Source organism: Diabrotica virgifera, chromosome 6 (assembly GCF_917563875.1).
Source record: "Diabrotica virgifera virgifera chromosome 6, PGI_DIABVI_V3a".
In the NCBI taxonomy this organism is placed as follows: domain Eukaryota; kingdom Metazoa; phylum Arthropoda; class Insecta; order Coleoptera; family Chrysomelidae; genus Diabrotica; species Diabrotica virgifera.
In genome coordinates this window covers 248,901,021-248,918,288 of record NC_065448.1, presented here as the reverse complement: position 1 = coordinate 248,918,288, position 17,268 = coordinate 248,901,021, and the positions used below count along the sequence as shown (strand labels likewise).

Genomic DNA, 17,268 nt, shown 5'->3' with positions numbered 1-17,268 from the left:
CCTTCAACAACAAGGGATGAGATGAAAAATAGAATACAAAGTGTATTTCGATGTGTTAATTTACAAATGCTACGTAGAGTAAGTTGCTCATTCAATGATCGTTTTTAGGCGTACATAAATCTGTTAGGAGATAATTTTGAACACCTTATGTAATTAAATATTAAAAATATTTTATTAAAAGTAGCTTCTAATTTTTTCAAACATGTTTTTTTGCAAAATGTATTACTGATAAAGTATGTTTCGTTCTTTATTTGTTACATTGTTACATTTACATACAAAAGTAGTGTTTAATTGTCGTCACAAAATATTGTATTTTGTGTTTGTGTGTTTTTTTGTAAAATGTATTACTAATTTTCTTTGTTTATTTGTTGCATTTACATAAAAAGATAGTTTTTAATTGTTTCAAAAATGTTGGATGTAGTGGTTGTGTTTTTGTTTGTAAAATGTATTACTAATAAATTATTTTTATTTCTTTATTTGCTACAGTGTTACATTGATTACTGGATTGATAATCGGTAATCTTCAATTGTCAATTCAGTCATGGCTTACTTAAAATTTAGATAAATTTAAACACCTAAAATAATTTGCTCTGAAAAATGAAAATATCTCGAAAACTAATAAATTTGGGCAAAGGGAATTTTATATAAAAATTAAATTACGTTAATGTTACTTTTCAATAATGATAATAAACTATTTTTAATGGGAAATAAGCCACAATTTTACCAAAAAAATGATTTTATTAACGTTTCGGAGCCCAAATCGGGTTTCGTTGTCAAAATACAAAATACTACTAAAACAAACAAAAATGTTGTTGCTAAGTAAAAAAAATTCTTCTAATAATTTATTTAATCTGACCCATTTATATTGGCAATTCAGACGTATATTATACATTTTAAAGTAGAAGACTTTAAAATGATATCGCCAATATTTATGAGTTGCGTTCCTGGGACGACTTTACTAAAAGATAGTTCATTCAATTACATGAAATTAATCCCAACTCAAGAATATCCGTCACAAAAAAATCATAGCATGTAATCTGTCTTTAAAAAGACAACCAAATGCAACGATGACAGTAAAATTCTCGCGTTAGAGATTCCATAGTAAATCACGAGGAAAAACCAGGAAAAAACCTCGTGATATACATTTAATTTACTTTCAAAAAACTAATGCCAAATTCTGACTTTAATATGTTTAAATTATAAATAATATTAATAATATATAGATATGCAATAATTAATACTAAAATATAAAATTTGTACTAACCCGATATGTTATTGACGTACTAATCGTGGTATTTTCTTTCTGTTGACTTCCTCTTTCAGTATGGGTAACCACATCCTACTGCATTCTACCGAGGAATTTGTTACCCATACTGAAAGAGGAAGTCAATAGAAAGAAAATACCACGATTAGTAAGTTAATAAAATATCGAGTTAGTACAAGTTTTATATTTTAGTATTACTTATTGCATATCTATATATTATTAATATTATTTATAATTTAAACATATTAAAGTCAGAATTTGGTATTAGTTTTTTGAAAGTAAATTAAATGTAAGACCAAATACTTACGATGTCGGGATAGTATCACGAGGTTTTTTCCTGGTTTTTCCTCGTGATTTACTATGGAATCTCTAAAGCGAGAATTTTACTGTCATCGTTGCATTTGGTTGTCTTGTTAAAGACAGATCACATGCTATGATTTTTTTGTGACGGATATTCTTGAGTTGGGATTGATTTCATGTAATCGAATGAACTATCTTTTTAGTAAAGTCGTCCCAGGAGCGCAACTCATAAATATTGGCGATATCATTTTAAAGTCTTCTATTTTAAAATGTATAATATACGTCTGAATTGCCAATATAAATGAGTTAGATTAAATATATAATTAGAAGATTTTTTTTACTTAGCAACAACATTTTTGTTTGTTTTAGTAGTATTTTGTATTTTGACAACGAAACCCGATTTGGGCTTCGAAACGTTAATAAAATCATTTTTTTTTTTTGGTAAAATTGTGGCTTATTTCCCATTAAAAATAGTTTATTATAAAAATTCCACAAGAAAATAGCTTCAGAACAACTTCAATAATGATATAAAATACAGGGTGTTCCATTTAACATTACTGAGAAAATAATGTACTTGCGTTTTGACTCACCCTGTATTTTATATAAAGAAAATTAGCAATGTCAATAATTCTTTAAAATTTTGACAATAATTAAAAAAATGTGGCATTAATAAACCATTGCTGTTGTGCTTATTTTTATTTATACAGGGAGTTGAACTTGTTACGATTTTCATATAAAATTGGTTATAACTTTGTAAATACCCTGTATAACATAACAAACCTTTATATTTTTGTGATGGAGAAGTTGACAGGATTTCGAATATAAAATAAAATATAGGGTGTTCCATTTAAAAAAACATAAGTTAGGTCTGCCACTGTGTTATCGAACACCCTGTAACATTCTAACTAATTTTGTAATGTGAAGCTCAAAGGTGGCTGAAATTTTTGTTATTAACTTTTATTGCTATCTATTACTATAGCGGAGCTATTGACTTTTTCCCTACTAATCAATCACCCTGTAGTGTATGAACTCCTAAGCGGATAATAGAGCTTCAGTGAAAACACACCATCGTGATATATTTTACGCTAAGGTCTTCACCTCCTTCCAAGACTTTCCTTGATGTATCTCGTCCATTATTGATCTTTTGCAAGTTTGTGCTGGGCGATCTCTTTTTCTTTTTCCTTAGAGATTCCTCTCTAGGGCAGTCTTTGCAATACTGGAGCTATTTTTTCGGAGTGTTTGACTGATCCAACCCCATTTTCAGGACTTTATTTCATTTTCTACCCTCTTTTGTTCGGTCAGGTGTACAGATCTTCGTTGTTTCTGATGATGTTAGGGCAGAAAATACGAACAATTCTACGTAGGTATTTGTTTACTGTAGGTAGTTTTTATCACTTTCCAGGTTTCACATCAGTAGAGTAGAAAAGACATGACAATTGACTGGAATATTCGGATCTACTGGCCAGACCTCCAAACAGGCTTGAGCATGCTGAATGTTTGTTGAGCTTTTCATCTCCTCATACGAATATCGTTTTCTGTATCTTCCAAGATACGTAAAATTTTCCTCATTTTCAATTGGTATGTTGTTAATAGCAAATAATGTGTTGTTTCTTGCACTTCTTCTCATGGATTTGGTTTTATTAATACATATTGATTTTCAAACTTATTCAGTTGTCACCTAAACTCTGCCATGTAAGGTTCTACCTACAATTTCCCAACCAATATGGTTGATGTCATGTGATGCCAGGGGTTAATCTGGAAATATTTTTAACATCGTTTAAAATCAGATAATGTAATGTAACCCCAACTGTTTAATATCAATTTAAGGGTTTTTATCCGTACATTTTGGTGGCTTAAAGCATGTGTAAACCTGTGATAACACTGATGATGGAATATTGATTCCGAAAACGTTGTGTTGTGATACAGCCCTTTTTAGGGGTTTTAAATATACCTTTTACAAGATAAGGTTTTTATTTTTTTTATTTTATTTTATTGGCTTCAGTGGAAAATGTTTCCAATTGGTCAGCTACATCTTGGAATCTTTGTCCTAAGAGGCAGGTATCATCGGCATATTCTAGATCACTTAGGCATGTGGTTAACGTTCATTGTATACCTCTTGTGATTGAGTCTAGTTTGGAGAGAACATAGTTTACAGCTATGTTAAAAAGAAACGGAGAAAGTACTCCAGTAAGTTTATTAAATTCGTCACAGTTGATCCCATTGTCTGTAACGCTGCATTTCGCTTCAATGTACAGTGGCTTTATAATGGAAATTATTTTTTGCGGGATGTTCTTTAGCTCTAAAATTTACCATATTACAGCATCAGATATGCTGTCAGAAGCTCGCTTGAAATCGACAAAAACCACCCATAACGTTGTGTTCCATTCAAACGATTGTTCCATTATTACCCTCACAGTACCTATTGATGTGGAATATTCCGTGACACGTTAAAATAGCCCGGTCAAAACAGCCCCGTCAAAAAAGCCCCGTCAAAATAGCCCGAACACAAAATAGCCTCGACAAAATAGCCCGCAAACAAAATAGCCCCGACAAAATAGACCGCACACAAAATAGCCCCAGTTAAAACAGCCCCGGCTAAAATAGCCCCGGCTAAAACAGCCTCTTATAAACAATTACATAATTATTTATACAAGGTGTCCAAAAACTTTTTTTTATTTAAATTATTTGACAAAAAGGAAGAATGTATTTAATTTATTTAATTTAAAATGCATTTTACTGTTGCCCGAAAACAGAAAAAAATGTTTATATCATAAATAAACGTTGATTTTCGCTTAACTTAAATGTTCAAACTTCCAAGAGGCAGGGAAGACAGGACTCGAGTTCTCTGAAAAGACCATCATCATTCTCTTTGCCTTATCCCTTTGCGGGGTCGGCTTCCCTAATTGCATTTCTCCACATAACTCTATCTTGGGTCATAGCAATGTTAATCCCCTTTACCAACATATCCTGCCTTATCGTCTCCCCTCAGGTCTTCTTTGACCATACTCCTCTCCATCTTCCTCTCCTACTCCTTCCAGGAATCTGCACTTCAGCTATTCTTCGTATTGGGTGATTAATGTCTCGACGTTGAACATGACCAAAGCATCTTAACCTATGCTCTCTCATTTTGGCATCAATTGGTGCCACACCTAGACTTCCCCTAATATACTCATTTCTAATTTTATCCTTCTTTGTCACTCCACTCATCCATCTAAGCATTCTCATGCACATGCATTCGTTGTTCCTCTTTCTTTTTTACTGCCCAACATTCAGTTCCGTGCATCATAGAAGGTCTTATGGCTGTTTTATAGAATTTTCCATTCAGCTTCATTGGAATTTTTCTGTCACACAACACACCACTCGCTTCTTTCCACTTCATCCATCCAGCCCTAATTCTACTGCATGCATCTCCATCTATTTCTCCATTACTCTGTAATACCGATCCTAGGTACTTAAAACTATTACTTTTCACAATCATTTCACCATCCAAAGATACCATTTTATTTGTAGTAACTCCATCTTTAAATGAACATTCCAAATACTCTGTTTTTGTCCTACTAAGTTTTAAACCTTTTTCCTCCAGAGCTTGTCTCCACTGTTCCAGTTTTTGTTCTAAGTCTCTTTCACTATTTCCTATTAACACTACATCATCAGCATACATTAGGCACCATGGAATACTACCCTGTAGTTTCGCTGTTATCTGGTCCAAAACTAATGAGAATAAATAAGGACAAGCACCGAGCCTTGGTGCAATCCTACTTTCACCTGAAATTTATCAGTCTCTCCCACACCTGTCCTAACACTAGTCGTTACTCCCTCATACATATCTCACAATCTTTACATATTCGCCAGGGACTCCTTTCTTATTGAGTGCCCACCACAGAATCTCTCGAGGAACTCTATATGCTTTCTCAAGATCAATGAATACCATATGAACGTTGGTCTCTTTATTCCTGTATTTTCCATCAGTTGCCTTACAATGAAAATTGCATCTGTTGTTGATCTGCCCTGCATAAAGCCAAATTGATTATCGGATATTTCGGTTTCTTCACGTATCCATCTATCACTTACTCTCTGCCATATTTTCATGGTGTGGCTAAGTAGTTTTATAGCCCTGTAGTTTGTGCATTGTTGTATGTCTCCCTTGTTTTTGTAGACAGGTAGTTTTTTTTCTCCCTTGTTTTTTGTAGTTCTCTGAAAAGACCATTTTTATTTAATGTGGTTAAGATAAACATCTGAATAGAGGATAATTACCATTTCCGAAAAAATGTATTTTTAAGGAATTATTTCATGATGAATTCTGAAGGGAGCTTTTTTGTCGGGGCTATTTTGTCGGCGGACTATTATTCCGCGGCTATTTTGTCTGCAGGCTATTTTGTCGGAGCTATTTTGTGTGCGGGATATTATGTCGGGGCTATTTTGTCGGAGCTTTTTTGACGGGGCTATTTTGACGGGGTACCGGAATATTCAGGGGGATTCTGGTCTAAATTTCATATAATATACATGATATAGATCTAAATCTCATAAATGTACATAATAATCCATATAATAATTATTTTTTGTGTTTTTAGAGGTTCAGCCACAAATAAAAGACAAATCAGCTTGGCGAAAGTCAACTCTAAATGTCGCCAACAGCACAGAAGCCACAAAGGATGACCCATACGTAAACCGTAATACGCTTCCAAGAGATAATTCATTACATTCCATAGACGAAGATAAGACGATTGACCGGAAGGGTCTGATTAGTTCTCTTGGAGAGCGTATGCCGACTGATAGACTTACTTTATATATTAGAAAACCTTCGGGTAAGTATAGAAAAACAAGAAAATGAGGGTCTTAATATTTCATTTTATTTTTTATGGTAATCTGTTTATTTTGTTTCCAATCCTTTGTGTTATTTTACTTCATATGTATTTTGATAAATATATTTTACATTGATTCATACATCATGAAATACTTCACACCCAAGAGAGCTGCACCAACACAAACAAAAATCAGAGTCGAAGGACCAAATACAAAATTTTATTTTTATTTTACAGAACCATCGTTCATATCTCCCACACCACCCTCGTTTATCTCTAACTCCCGCCGAACCAACGATTCTCAATTAAGTAGTCCCGATGGTGTTTCCAATAATAACAAATTAGAAATAGATCAAGACAATATCGAAACACCACCGGCAACTAGAAGAGTATTTGTACCTACACCCGTTGATAAGAGGGAGCCGGTAATGCCTGGACCTTGTAGCAGAAGAACTGGAAGAAGTAGCAGCTCTTTGATGTCAATGATTAGTCCAGATGAACCCGAGGATGGATCGGTGCTCGGCGATGGACAATTTGATAGGTAAAAAACATTAAGATTAATACGCAGTCAAAACATTATTCTTCTATAAGTGCCATCTCCACGACAGATGTCGGTAATTTTCTGTCTGTTTTGTTCTGTCCACGATATCTTCAGAATTCTTCTATACGCACGTAGCTCGAATGATTCCAGTTTTTCCTTGATGTTATATTTAAGGTCCAAGCTTCCATTCCATAAAACAAAATCAAGAAAACGTAGCACCTAGCCAATCTAACTCTTAGCTCCAACTTCAAATCCCTTGTGCAATGCACTCTTCTCATTTTGTTAAAATTTGCTCTAGCATTTTCTATTTTTGATTTCCTGTAAGTAATCATTTGTGGAGGTGATCATTATTCCAAACTATGCATATTGGTGTACTCGTTCGATATTGGTTCTTCTTCTTAACGTGCCCTATCAAGTCCCCTTGACGTTGGCGATTAACATGGCGAAACTGTCTCTGTCTCGAGCTATTCTAAATAGGTGTTCTGCTTTCTTTATTCCTGTCCACTCCCGGATATTCTTCAACCAAGAGGCCTGCTTTCTACCAATTCCTCTGCGTCCTTCGATTTTACCCATCATAATAAGTTGAAGAATATTATACCGGTCTCCCCTTACTACGTGTCCAAAATAGGCCATCTTTCTATATTTGATGTTATCAAGCAGCTCACGGGTAGCATTTGCTCTCTTAAGGACTGCCACATTTGTCAGCATAGCCGTCCATGGTATTTTTAGAATACGTCTGTGCAGCCACATTTCAAAGGCCTCCAAACGGTTAATGGTGGATATTTTTAATGTCCATGCTTCGACACCATACAAGAGGACTGACCAAATGTAGCATTTAATCATGCGCTTTCGAAGTTGAAGTTGCAAGGTATCATTACAGAAGAATGACCTCATTTTTAAAAATGTCGTGCGGGCTATCTCGATTCTACATTTTATCTCTTTATCTGGATCTAGTTGTTCAGTAATATGGCAACCAAGATATTTAAAACTGGGTACTCTTTGAATCATATGACCATCAACATATAACCGTGAATCTTGATGGGCCAAACGGCTAAATACCATGTACTTTGTTTTTGAACAGTTTATATTTAGGCCAAACTCTCTTCCCACTCTGACAATGGCATTTAAAAGGTGTTGTAATCCATTCATATCATCACTTAAAATAACTGTATCGTCTACATATCTGATTGTATTTATCAGAATTCCATTAACCTTCACACCCCATTCCAAATTATGCAGCGCTTCCTTAAATATTCTATCTGAATACAAATTGAACAACAGTGGGGACAGTATACAACCCTGTCTGACGCCTCTTTGTATTTTGCATATTTCTGTTGATTTTCCATTTATGCAAGCTGTCGCTGTTTGACGCCAGTATAATTTTTCTATGATTCGTACATCTTGACTATCAACTCCTTTATCCTTTAGTATTTTAATTAATTTGTGATGTTGTACTCGATCAAAGGCCTTCTCATAGTCAATAAATACAGCAAAGACGTCTTTCCTTTGATCTCGGCATTTCTGCAATAACACATTTAGTGCAAAGAGTGCGTCCCGGGTTCCCAGTCCATTTCTGAAGCCAAATTGTGTTTCATCCTGGTCTTCTTCACATTTATCTCTGATTCTACTGTGGATGATACGTAGAAAGATTTTCAAGGTGTGGCTCATAAGGCTTATCATTCTATAGTCGCTACAGTTTTTCGGACGTTGTTTTTTTGGTAGGGTTATGAATTCGGACTTTAACCAATCTTCAGGGATATCACCAGTTGGTTCCGTTTATGAAAAGATTCTCATTATTGCTTTGAATTTTTCGAGATTCTCATAAACTTTGTCTTCTTGACGTTCATTGTTAACCGTATTCTTGTCCGTACTCCACTAAACTGGTCACTAGCCTCTGAAGATCTTCAATAGTTTTGGCTAAGATGACAGTGTCATCCGCATATCTAATGTTATTAATGGTTCAGTGGTCCACCTTCAAGTTTTTATGATCTCTTCCGAGTAGGCATTAAAAAGAAAGTATTTTAAATGCCTTGGCAATTGGTTATATATAAATTTTGACTACGATGAAGAGATAATAACCAGCATCGAAATAGCATGTAGTTAAGGCTTCTATGACCTGAAAACAATTTTTAATCAACAAAAACCTGTCGATGCATATTCGCAAAAAGGTGCTGAAATGTTATGTGTGATCTATCCTATTGTATAGCTGTGAGACATGGACGTTAAAAACCAAAATTCTAAATAAATTAGAACCATTCGAATTGTGGTGCTATCTACGGATCCTAAAGATATCGTGGGTTTCACACACAATTAAGGTGTTCTTCATATTATGATGAATTCAGTACGTTTGCTCATAAACCTCATAAAGAGGAGAAAAACAAAATACTTCGGCCACATAATTAGAATACCAAAATACTTTGGTTTATAATACAAGCAAAAATGTAAGGAAAGAGATGGATTGATAGTAAAAGAATTTTATTTAACACATCATCCGATGGAGCAAGGTTTCAGAAAATTGAATTGATAGATATGATGACGGCCAACGTCTGAATACAGGCAGAGCACCGAGCACCTAAAGAAGAAGTTTACATTACCAAATTTCTGACTTTTTTACAAATAAGCAATTTCAATCTAGTTCCTAGCGGTGTAGTGATCTAGAATCTAGATGATCCAATCTTTATTAGTCTTCTTAGCAGTGATGGCGTTTGGAGGTTGTTGGCAAGTAGATTTGAATGAAATGACAGTCTCTTGAAGTGTATTTTGAAGTACATACAGTCGGAAAAATGAAAGAATACCCATGAACGAACATATAAAACACGCTGTATTTTCCTGTCACCGTGTCACACAAAAAAATTGGCCAGCGCAAGTACATGTAATAATTATTATTACATGTACTTGCGCTGGGCAATATTCTTTGTAACACGGTGACAGAAAAATACAGCGTGTTTTATATGTTCGTTCATGGGTATTCTTTCATTTTTCCGACTGTACACTGAGTGATAGTTGCTTCTTTGAATTATCTATACTATTTTTCTCCAGATAGGAGAAAAGATTTGCAGATTTCTTTCTCTCGCCTTTGTGACTTGTAGCGTTCTTTTATCTGATGAAAGCCGTACTTCGGTACTTTACTGCTATTTTTAGCTGTGCTCTAAAATGTGCTATTTTAAATAACTCGTAGTAATCAAGAAAATAAAATATTTAATAAATAATCTTGATAATCAAATGGTTATAGTTGTAGGTACATAAATGGAAATATCATTATTTAAGTAGTAATAACTAATACAACCATATAATTAAAATATACTTTTGTTAGGTACTCTGCTACAAGAAGAACTAGACGATATAAACGTAATCAAGAAAACCCAGAAATTACGACTACTTCTCCGACTGAAACTGTTGCTGCAGAAACACAAATTTTGAAATCACCCGCTCAAATAGAAGTATCTCAGCCTGTGGTAGAACCAGAGTTAGATAAAGAGTCGAGGTTAAAGGTACGAAGTAATAAAATGCCATGTAATAGGTATAATTTTGTCTCTACAGCTAGTGCTAAATTAGCGCCCAAATATTATTGTACTCATCAATATATATTCGACGTCAATTATAGGTATACAACGTACACGTTACATTGATATGTATCTTACCCAAAGCATAACTCAGGTTCGAGCCTCACTATCTAATTAATTACCCTTTTTTATTTCGCGTGCATTTATTTATAAACAACAAATTATTATAAGTAAAATTTAATAAAAAATGTTTGTCTTGGTAAAAGGTATATTAGTTTAAAAAGCCCCTATAGGGCTACAAACATAGAAAAAAACGTTTTCGCTCTGTAACAGGAGCATCATCAGTGTTACAAGAACATGGTGAGCCAATCAAAAAAATACAAAGGTCAAAACCTTTGGTCAAAAACCAAAAAGGGCCGTATCCATAGGAATTATATCCATCTTTTGGATTTTGTCATGTTTGCATTTATATGAGACTTTTAGTCTGTTGTTGAAAAGTGTTGACCTATGTATTTTTTTGGTTGGCTCACCATGTTCTTGTAACACTGATGATGTTCTTGTTACAGAGCGAAAACGTTTTGTTTCTGTTTGTAGCACCTAGTTGTAGTTTCTATGTATGTATAGGATCTTTTTAAACTAATATACTTTTTACCAAGACAAATTTTTTTTATTAAATTTTACTTGTAATTAATAGTATATAGGAAATTCTTCCTTGTAGAAATTATTATAACACACATACTCTTTCAGTGTGTCAAGTTTGATTATATATAATATATGTTATTGCTTACCAAGCAGAAAACCACTATGTCATCAAATGGACACCGTTGTGCTCTAATTTCGAAAGTAAACAAGTACTCGATGTTTATCGATCTATAATTAAATACATATCATAAGAGATTAATTTAGGATTTTTAAAGCTATCTGAAATATACTTGTGGGATACTTATTATGAATTAGGGCTCCGATTTATTTTGTAATGTGGTCTACATATCTTGTTGGTGTTCTTTCATATTATTACTAATACCTATCAATATTATTGATTTTCAATAGGTGTGGCAAGAAAAACTCAAAAGTCAAAATGATCATGAGACAAGAAATGGAAGAAGATGGAGAAATCAAACGGGAGTCAATCCAAGTGATGTGGAAACTGCTCTTAAATTAAATAAAGGGAACTCGAATATATCAACGACATACCTTGCGCCTGAAACGACAAAGGTTGGTATTATTTTTTATTTATTTATTAAGCTCAACAGGCCTTGTACACCTAAGGCTAAAACGATTACATTTCTGATTACATTTTATTTTAGTTTTATAAATTTTATTTAATTTCAATTCAGTCTTTTTATACACTTCTTCACCACCTCCCTCTATCTCCTTATGTCCAATACTAGTTCTTTCCTTCTCTCAATGTTACTTTTCTTCAGGTCTTCGCACATACTGTCCTTCCATCCCTTTCTTGTCCCTTGCATTGATCTTCGTAAGAATACCATTCTTAGCATTCTTTCACTTCCCATTCTTTCGATGTGCCCCAAATATTGTATGCTCTGTGCTTTGATTATCGTCGTTATCGTTGGCTCTTTATACAGTTCTTTTAATTCGTTATTGGTTCTTCTTCTCCACTGACCTTCTATTTTCATACTTCCACATATTGCTCTTTGCATTTTTTTCTCCCATCTTTCTAAAAGGTGTTTCTGACTTTTTCAGCGCCCATGTTTCGCATGCGTATGTTACTGTATGATGATATTTTCTTTTTGAATCTCTCCCATTATCATAGTTGGGTTTTTTTTATTAAAAGTAGTAGGTAGTTTTAGACTTTTTTTATAAAAATCTTTTTGACTATAAGAAAAGATTAACCCCAGCTTAGAAATATAACAAGTGTACTGTAACGTTATAAACTTCTCATGTTTGTTAATATTCTTTAAATAAATATTTAATCCTAACGAAGCAATACTTCAATACAGAATCGCTCCGAGGCAGGCTACGACTCAATACGTCGCAAGACTGCGTGTGTTCCCAAGTCAACTCGTTGGGGACCGGCCGATGGCCCGGTGAGTTCCTTTCAGCTTAGTGCGCTAGGTGGAACTGATTTTCTGTTGCTCCGCTCTCTATTAAATACAATTATTTCAAAGGCCCATCTCCTGGCATCCATCGGTAGTGGTGGTACCTAGTGGGACTGCGTGGATTTCAATGCGCGTTCGGTACCTTGCTGGCGATCCTAATGCGTAGCTAGAGATGCCAATCTTTACAAGCTTAAGGTCTTTATTTTGAATATGGAGAATTTGAATTAATATAAACTATGCGCTATTATTACTCCATAATGTTTAATAATACTTCCGTTTTTGTATATTGAATAAACTCATTTTTTCTAATAGTTTTTATTTATTTTACTATTTTTAGGCGACATCCAACAAAATCGATATTCCCTCTCGTAAAACCAAAGAACACGACAATGATGAGGGATTCGAAGAGACCCAGAGCCTTATGTCAGAGTCACCGAGTCAAGGCGCATCATCAGGTGGCGGCAATTACGACACGGACATTATAGACACCGCACAAATAGTAGTAGCTAATTTCACCAAACCGAAATCCATTCGACAGATGTCTCTAGATAATAAAACTGAGGACGCAAATGGCAACAGTGAAGTTGCGCAATCAAATTATAGGTATGTATATCAACTGCGTATACAGCGTAATCTAAGTGCCTAGTCCTTCGAAACCGTTCTAAAACTCTGAAAAGTTTCTGTTATTTGTACTCGTCTATCTGCTGATGATAAATTCTTAATGCTAGTAGCACATTTTTGATATACTCTCCTAGAATAAAAACCATATTAATCAGTTGCTCATTAGAAAAATTCATATTAGTAATGGTAACAACGCAACTGGAACTCTAAAAATAGTATAATGTCATATGTTTAAGCAAGTTTAGTGTCAAAGTCATAGCCAACTATGTAGAATAGGTATTGTATGTTTTTATTAATGTTTTACACATTAAACAATTTAACTATACTGAATTCGCTCTATCGAGATTCACTTTGACACTGACGTTAGTAATTTCTTTTTTGGGAAGTTCAGTTGTCAGAAGTCAGGGTTACCTGATAGAGAAAGTAGTGGAATACAATAAACCCCTAGTTCTAGTTTTTATCGATTTTCATAAAGCCTTTGATACAGTTGAACTTAGCAAAATATTACAGGCGCTTAAAGAATGCAGGCTAGATTATAGGTATACAAAATTATTACACAAAATATACTTACAGGCAACAACCACTGTCAAATTACATACTAACAGTAATCGCATAAAAATAGAACGGGGGGTTAGACAAGGAGACCCAATGTCACCTAAACTTTTTAATACGGTCTTAGAACATGCTTTCAAGAGTTTGGATTGGATGACAAAGGGAATAAAAATAGATGGAGAATACCTAAACAACTTACGTTTCGCCGATGATATAGTCATAGTAGCTGAGGATCTAGGTATGGCAAGAGAGATGGTACAAGAACTCGTTGTAGCTACAGAAAATGTTGGTTTAAATATAAACATCTCAAAAACAAAAATAATGACAAATTTGGTACCCAACCAGAACATCAGTATTGGTGGGAAGGAAATAGAACTCGTAGATAGATACAAATACCTGGGACATGAAATTACGATTGGCAGGGATAACCAGACTCATGAGCTGAAGAGAAGAATCGGTCTTGGGTGGGCAGCATTTGGAAAACTGAGAGAAACTTTTAAAAGTGAGTTACCCACATGTCTAAAGAGAAAGGTATTCGATCAGTGCGTCCTCCCAGTCTTGACGTACGGATCAGAAACACTTACCTTAACTAAAGCCTCGGCTACCAAACTAAGAGTCACGCAGAGAAGAATGGAGCGGTCAATGTTAGGAATAACTCTGCGAGACAAAATCAGAAACGAAGAAATCAGGAGAAGAACAAAGGTGACTGACGTCATCGAGAGGATAGCCAGGTTGAAGTGGAGATGGGCAGGACACGTAGCCAGAATGACAGATGGGCGATGGACGAAGAGGTTATTGGAATGGAGGCCAAGAGAAGACAAGAGAAGCGTCGGTCGACCGCCTACAAGATGGACTGACGACTTAAGAAAGGTAAATAAAAACTGGATGAGGGCGGCGCAGGATAGATGGGGTTGGAAACGAGGGGAGGAGGCCTATGTTCAGCAGTGGACTTTTGAGGCTGGATGATGAGTTGTCAGAAGTAACTGGAAATTACTACACAACCAACGCACCTGCTCATAGCCAATATTATTAATAGTAAACAGACATAAAAATAGCATAAACCTTACGCCAATCAATAATTATTTATTTACACCATTATAATGTATTGATAACAAATGAGAAAATTTATTGTACAAAATAAAAATATTTTGTAGAAATAAACTCCACAAAATTTTATAAGATTAGTAGACACTCCCACTATTTCTAATAATAATTCTTCTTTTTTTAATGAAAGATTAACATTAAGTTGATTTTAGCAGTTAATAGTGTGAGGTAGGAATTTTTGTGTTGTATGTTATGTTTCCTATTTCGAATGTGTCAAAGTGAATCTCGGTAGAGCGAATTCAGTATATTTAAGTATTTTGATATATGATCCGATATTAATAAATTGAGGATCATGTATTTTTTTTCGAAAAATTATTTTTAACTGAATATTTTCACGGCCAACCTAATAAAATTTCACGTAATTTTGGTTGCAATTAATGTTTTTAGCTTAAATAATCACGAATAACTCACAAATTAAAGTAGTTAGGTATAGGGAATGCTGAAGAATTAAAAAAGTAACATAAAATATTTTGTTACATTACTAGATTACAGGGTGTTCCATTTAAAAAAAAACTCAGGATATGCTCATTATGAGTTTCGACCAACCCTGTACACTTAAATTAAATATTTCGCTAGGTTGATCATTTTTAACAATAGTAAACTATATAATATCTATATTAGACGCCAAAAATGGATAAAGACTGTCGAAAACCTTGACTTCAAAAAATCAAGCCGGCAGGCATGGTCCTTGTTGCGGAAAATTGGAGGAGCTAACCAGCTAGAATCCAGAGAGTCTAAAATGTCTCCTAACAAGGTTGCCTGCCATATAGTATCTCTATCCAGAGCTCCACGAGATCGAACACATACTACCAACGTGAAAAGAGACTTAAGGGCATTAAAACAAATGAACAGAACGAACTCCGAATATTCAGCAAGAATACTTATTTCTGAAATCACACATGCGCTGAAAGAAATGAAATCAGGTAAAGCACCTGGCTTTGATAGTATCCATCCAGAGTTCTTGATACACAGTGGTGCATACACGAAACAGTGGCTTGCAATGTTCTTTAATGATATACTTCAGTCAGGTAACATTCCTTTCTCACTTAAGCGAACAAAGATAATTGCAATTCCGAAACCGGGCAAATCAAACGATAAGCCAGAAAACTACCGCCCCATAGCACTATTCAGCATGGTATATAAACTATTAGAAAAGCTTCTCCTCAACAGAATTAGTCACAGGATACTAGAAAATGTCCCCATTGAACAAGCTGGCTTCCGCCCTCATCGAAGCTGTACGGACCAAGTGCTGTCATTAACAACTTTTATAGAAGCTAGTTTTCAAAAGAAACAAAAGACAGCAACAGTATTTATAGATCTAACAGCAGCATATGATACTGTTTGGAGACAGGGATTAATATATAAACTGGCCCGCATTATCCCCTGCAGAAAGATAATTAACATCATTGACAACATGCTGACCAACAGAGCCTTCCAGGTTATAATGGGAAAGGAGACGAGTAGACAGATGAAACTTAACAATGGTCTTCCACAGGGTTCTGTCCTTGCCCCTTTACTTTTCAGCCTCTATATTGCTGACATGCCTGAAACCGAATCTCGGAAGTTTGGATATGCTGACGACTGGACCCTTGCAACAAGCCACCAATCTTTAGAAACTACAGAAATCACTCTCACGAATGACTTATCCATCCTCAGCGAATACCTTAAGAAATGGAGACTACAGCCAAGTACTACAAAAACTGAAGTATCAGCTTTTCATCTAAACAACAAGTTGGCAAACAGAGAATTGCGAGTGTATTTTAATAACAAGCTGTTAAAACACAATAAATACCCGAAATACCTTGGGGTTACTCTAGACAGAACGCTCACATTCAGAGAACACCTGACGAAAACAGCAGCAAAATTGAAAACACGCAACAATATAGTACAGAAACTCTGCGGCACTACATGGGGGTCCACAGCATCAACATTAAGATCCTCTGCTCTTGGCCTGATATATCCGGTGGCAGAATACTGTGCTCCAGTGTGGCTAAATAGCAGGCATACCCACCTGGTCGACACCCAACTAAACCGTACTATGCGTATGATAACAGGCACAATTAAGCCCACCCCTACAATGTGGCTACCTACCCTTAGTAATATAGCACCACCCAACCTACGCCGCGAACATGCATTGGTTAAAGAATATAACAAAATAATGGACAGTCACCAGCTTCTAGTCCACAACGACATCCCCGATATTCTTGGAAACCGTCTCCGATCCAGGTTACCCCCTCTACAATCTGCTCAAGCGCTGCAGCAATCCAACTTTGACTTAAATACCCGATGGAGAGAAGATTGGGAAAGTAGGACAGATCCGCATTACCATAGTCTACCGGACATCATAGGGAAACCTGGCGAATTTGAACGTCCCCGTAAGATTTGGGCAGCCCTTAATCGAATTCGAACAAACTGTGGAAGATGCGCCGACTCCCTCCACAGATGGGGTAAACTCCCCTCGCCTTCTTGTGACTGCGGCGCTGCAAGACAGACGATCAGTCACATTGTTCAGGACTGCCCAC

General features: G+C 35.3%; 1 protein-coding gene across 19 annotated transcripts in view; it reads left to right on the top strand.

The window, feature by feature from the left end:
• The window catches only part of LOC114338881 (formin-J), a 552,435-nt gene that overhangs the window by 345,281 nt on the left and 189,886 nt on the right, over positions 1-17,268 (top strand). For 3 of the 19 annotated variants that reach the window (XM_050655067.1, XM_050655068.1, XM_050655061.1), the window contains 5 exons: positions 6,135-6,368; positions 6,603-6,906; positions 10,220-10,397; positions 11,460-11,624; positions 12,807-13,072. The exons of 12 other annotated variants lie outside the window; for them this stretch is intronic. In XM_050655067.1, coding sequence (XP_050511024.1) covers positions 6,135-6,368; positions 6,603-6,906; positions 10,220-10,397; positions 11,460-11,624; positions 12,807-13,072 — 1,147 coding nt within the window. The remainder of the gene's footprint in view (positions 1-6,134; positions 6,369-6,602; positions 6,907-10,219; positions 10,398-11,459; positions 11,625-12,806; positions 13,073-17,268) is intronic. 4 more of the 19 variants (XM_050655069.1, XM_050655064.1, XM_050655063.1 and 1 more) reach the window with 4 other exon arrangements.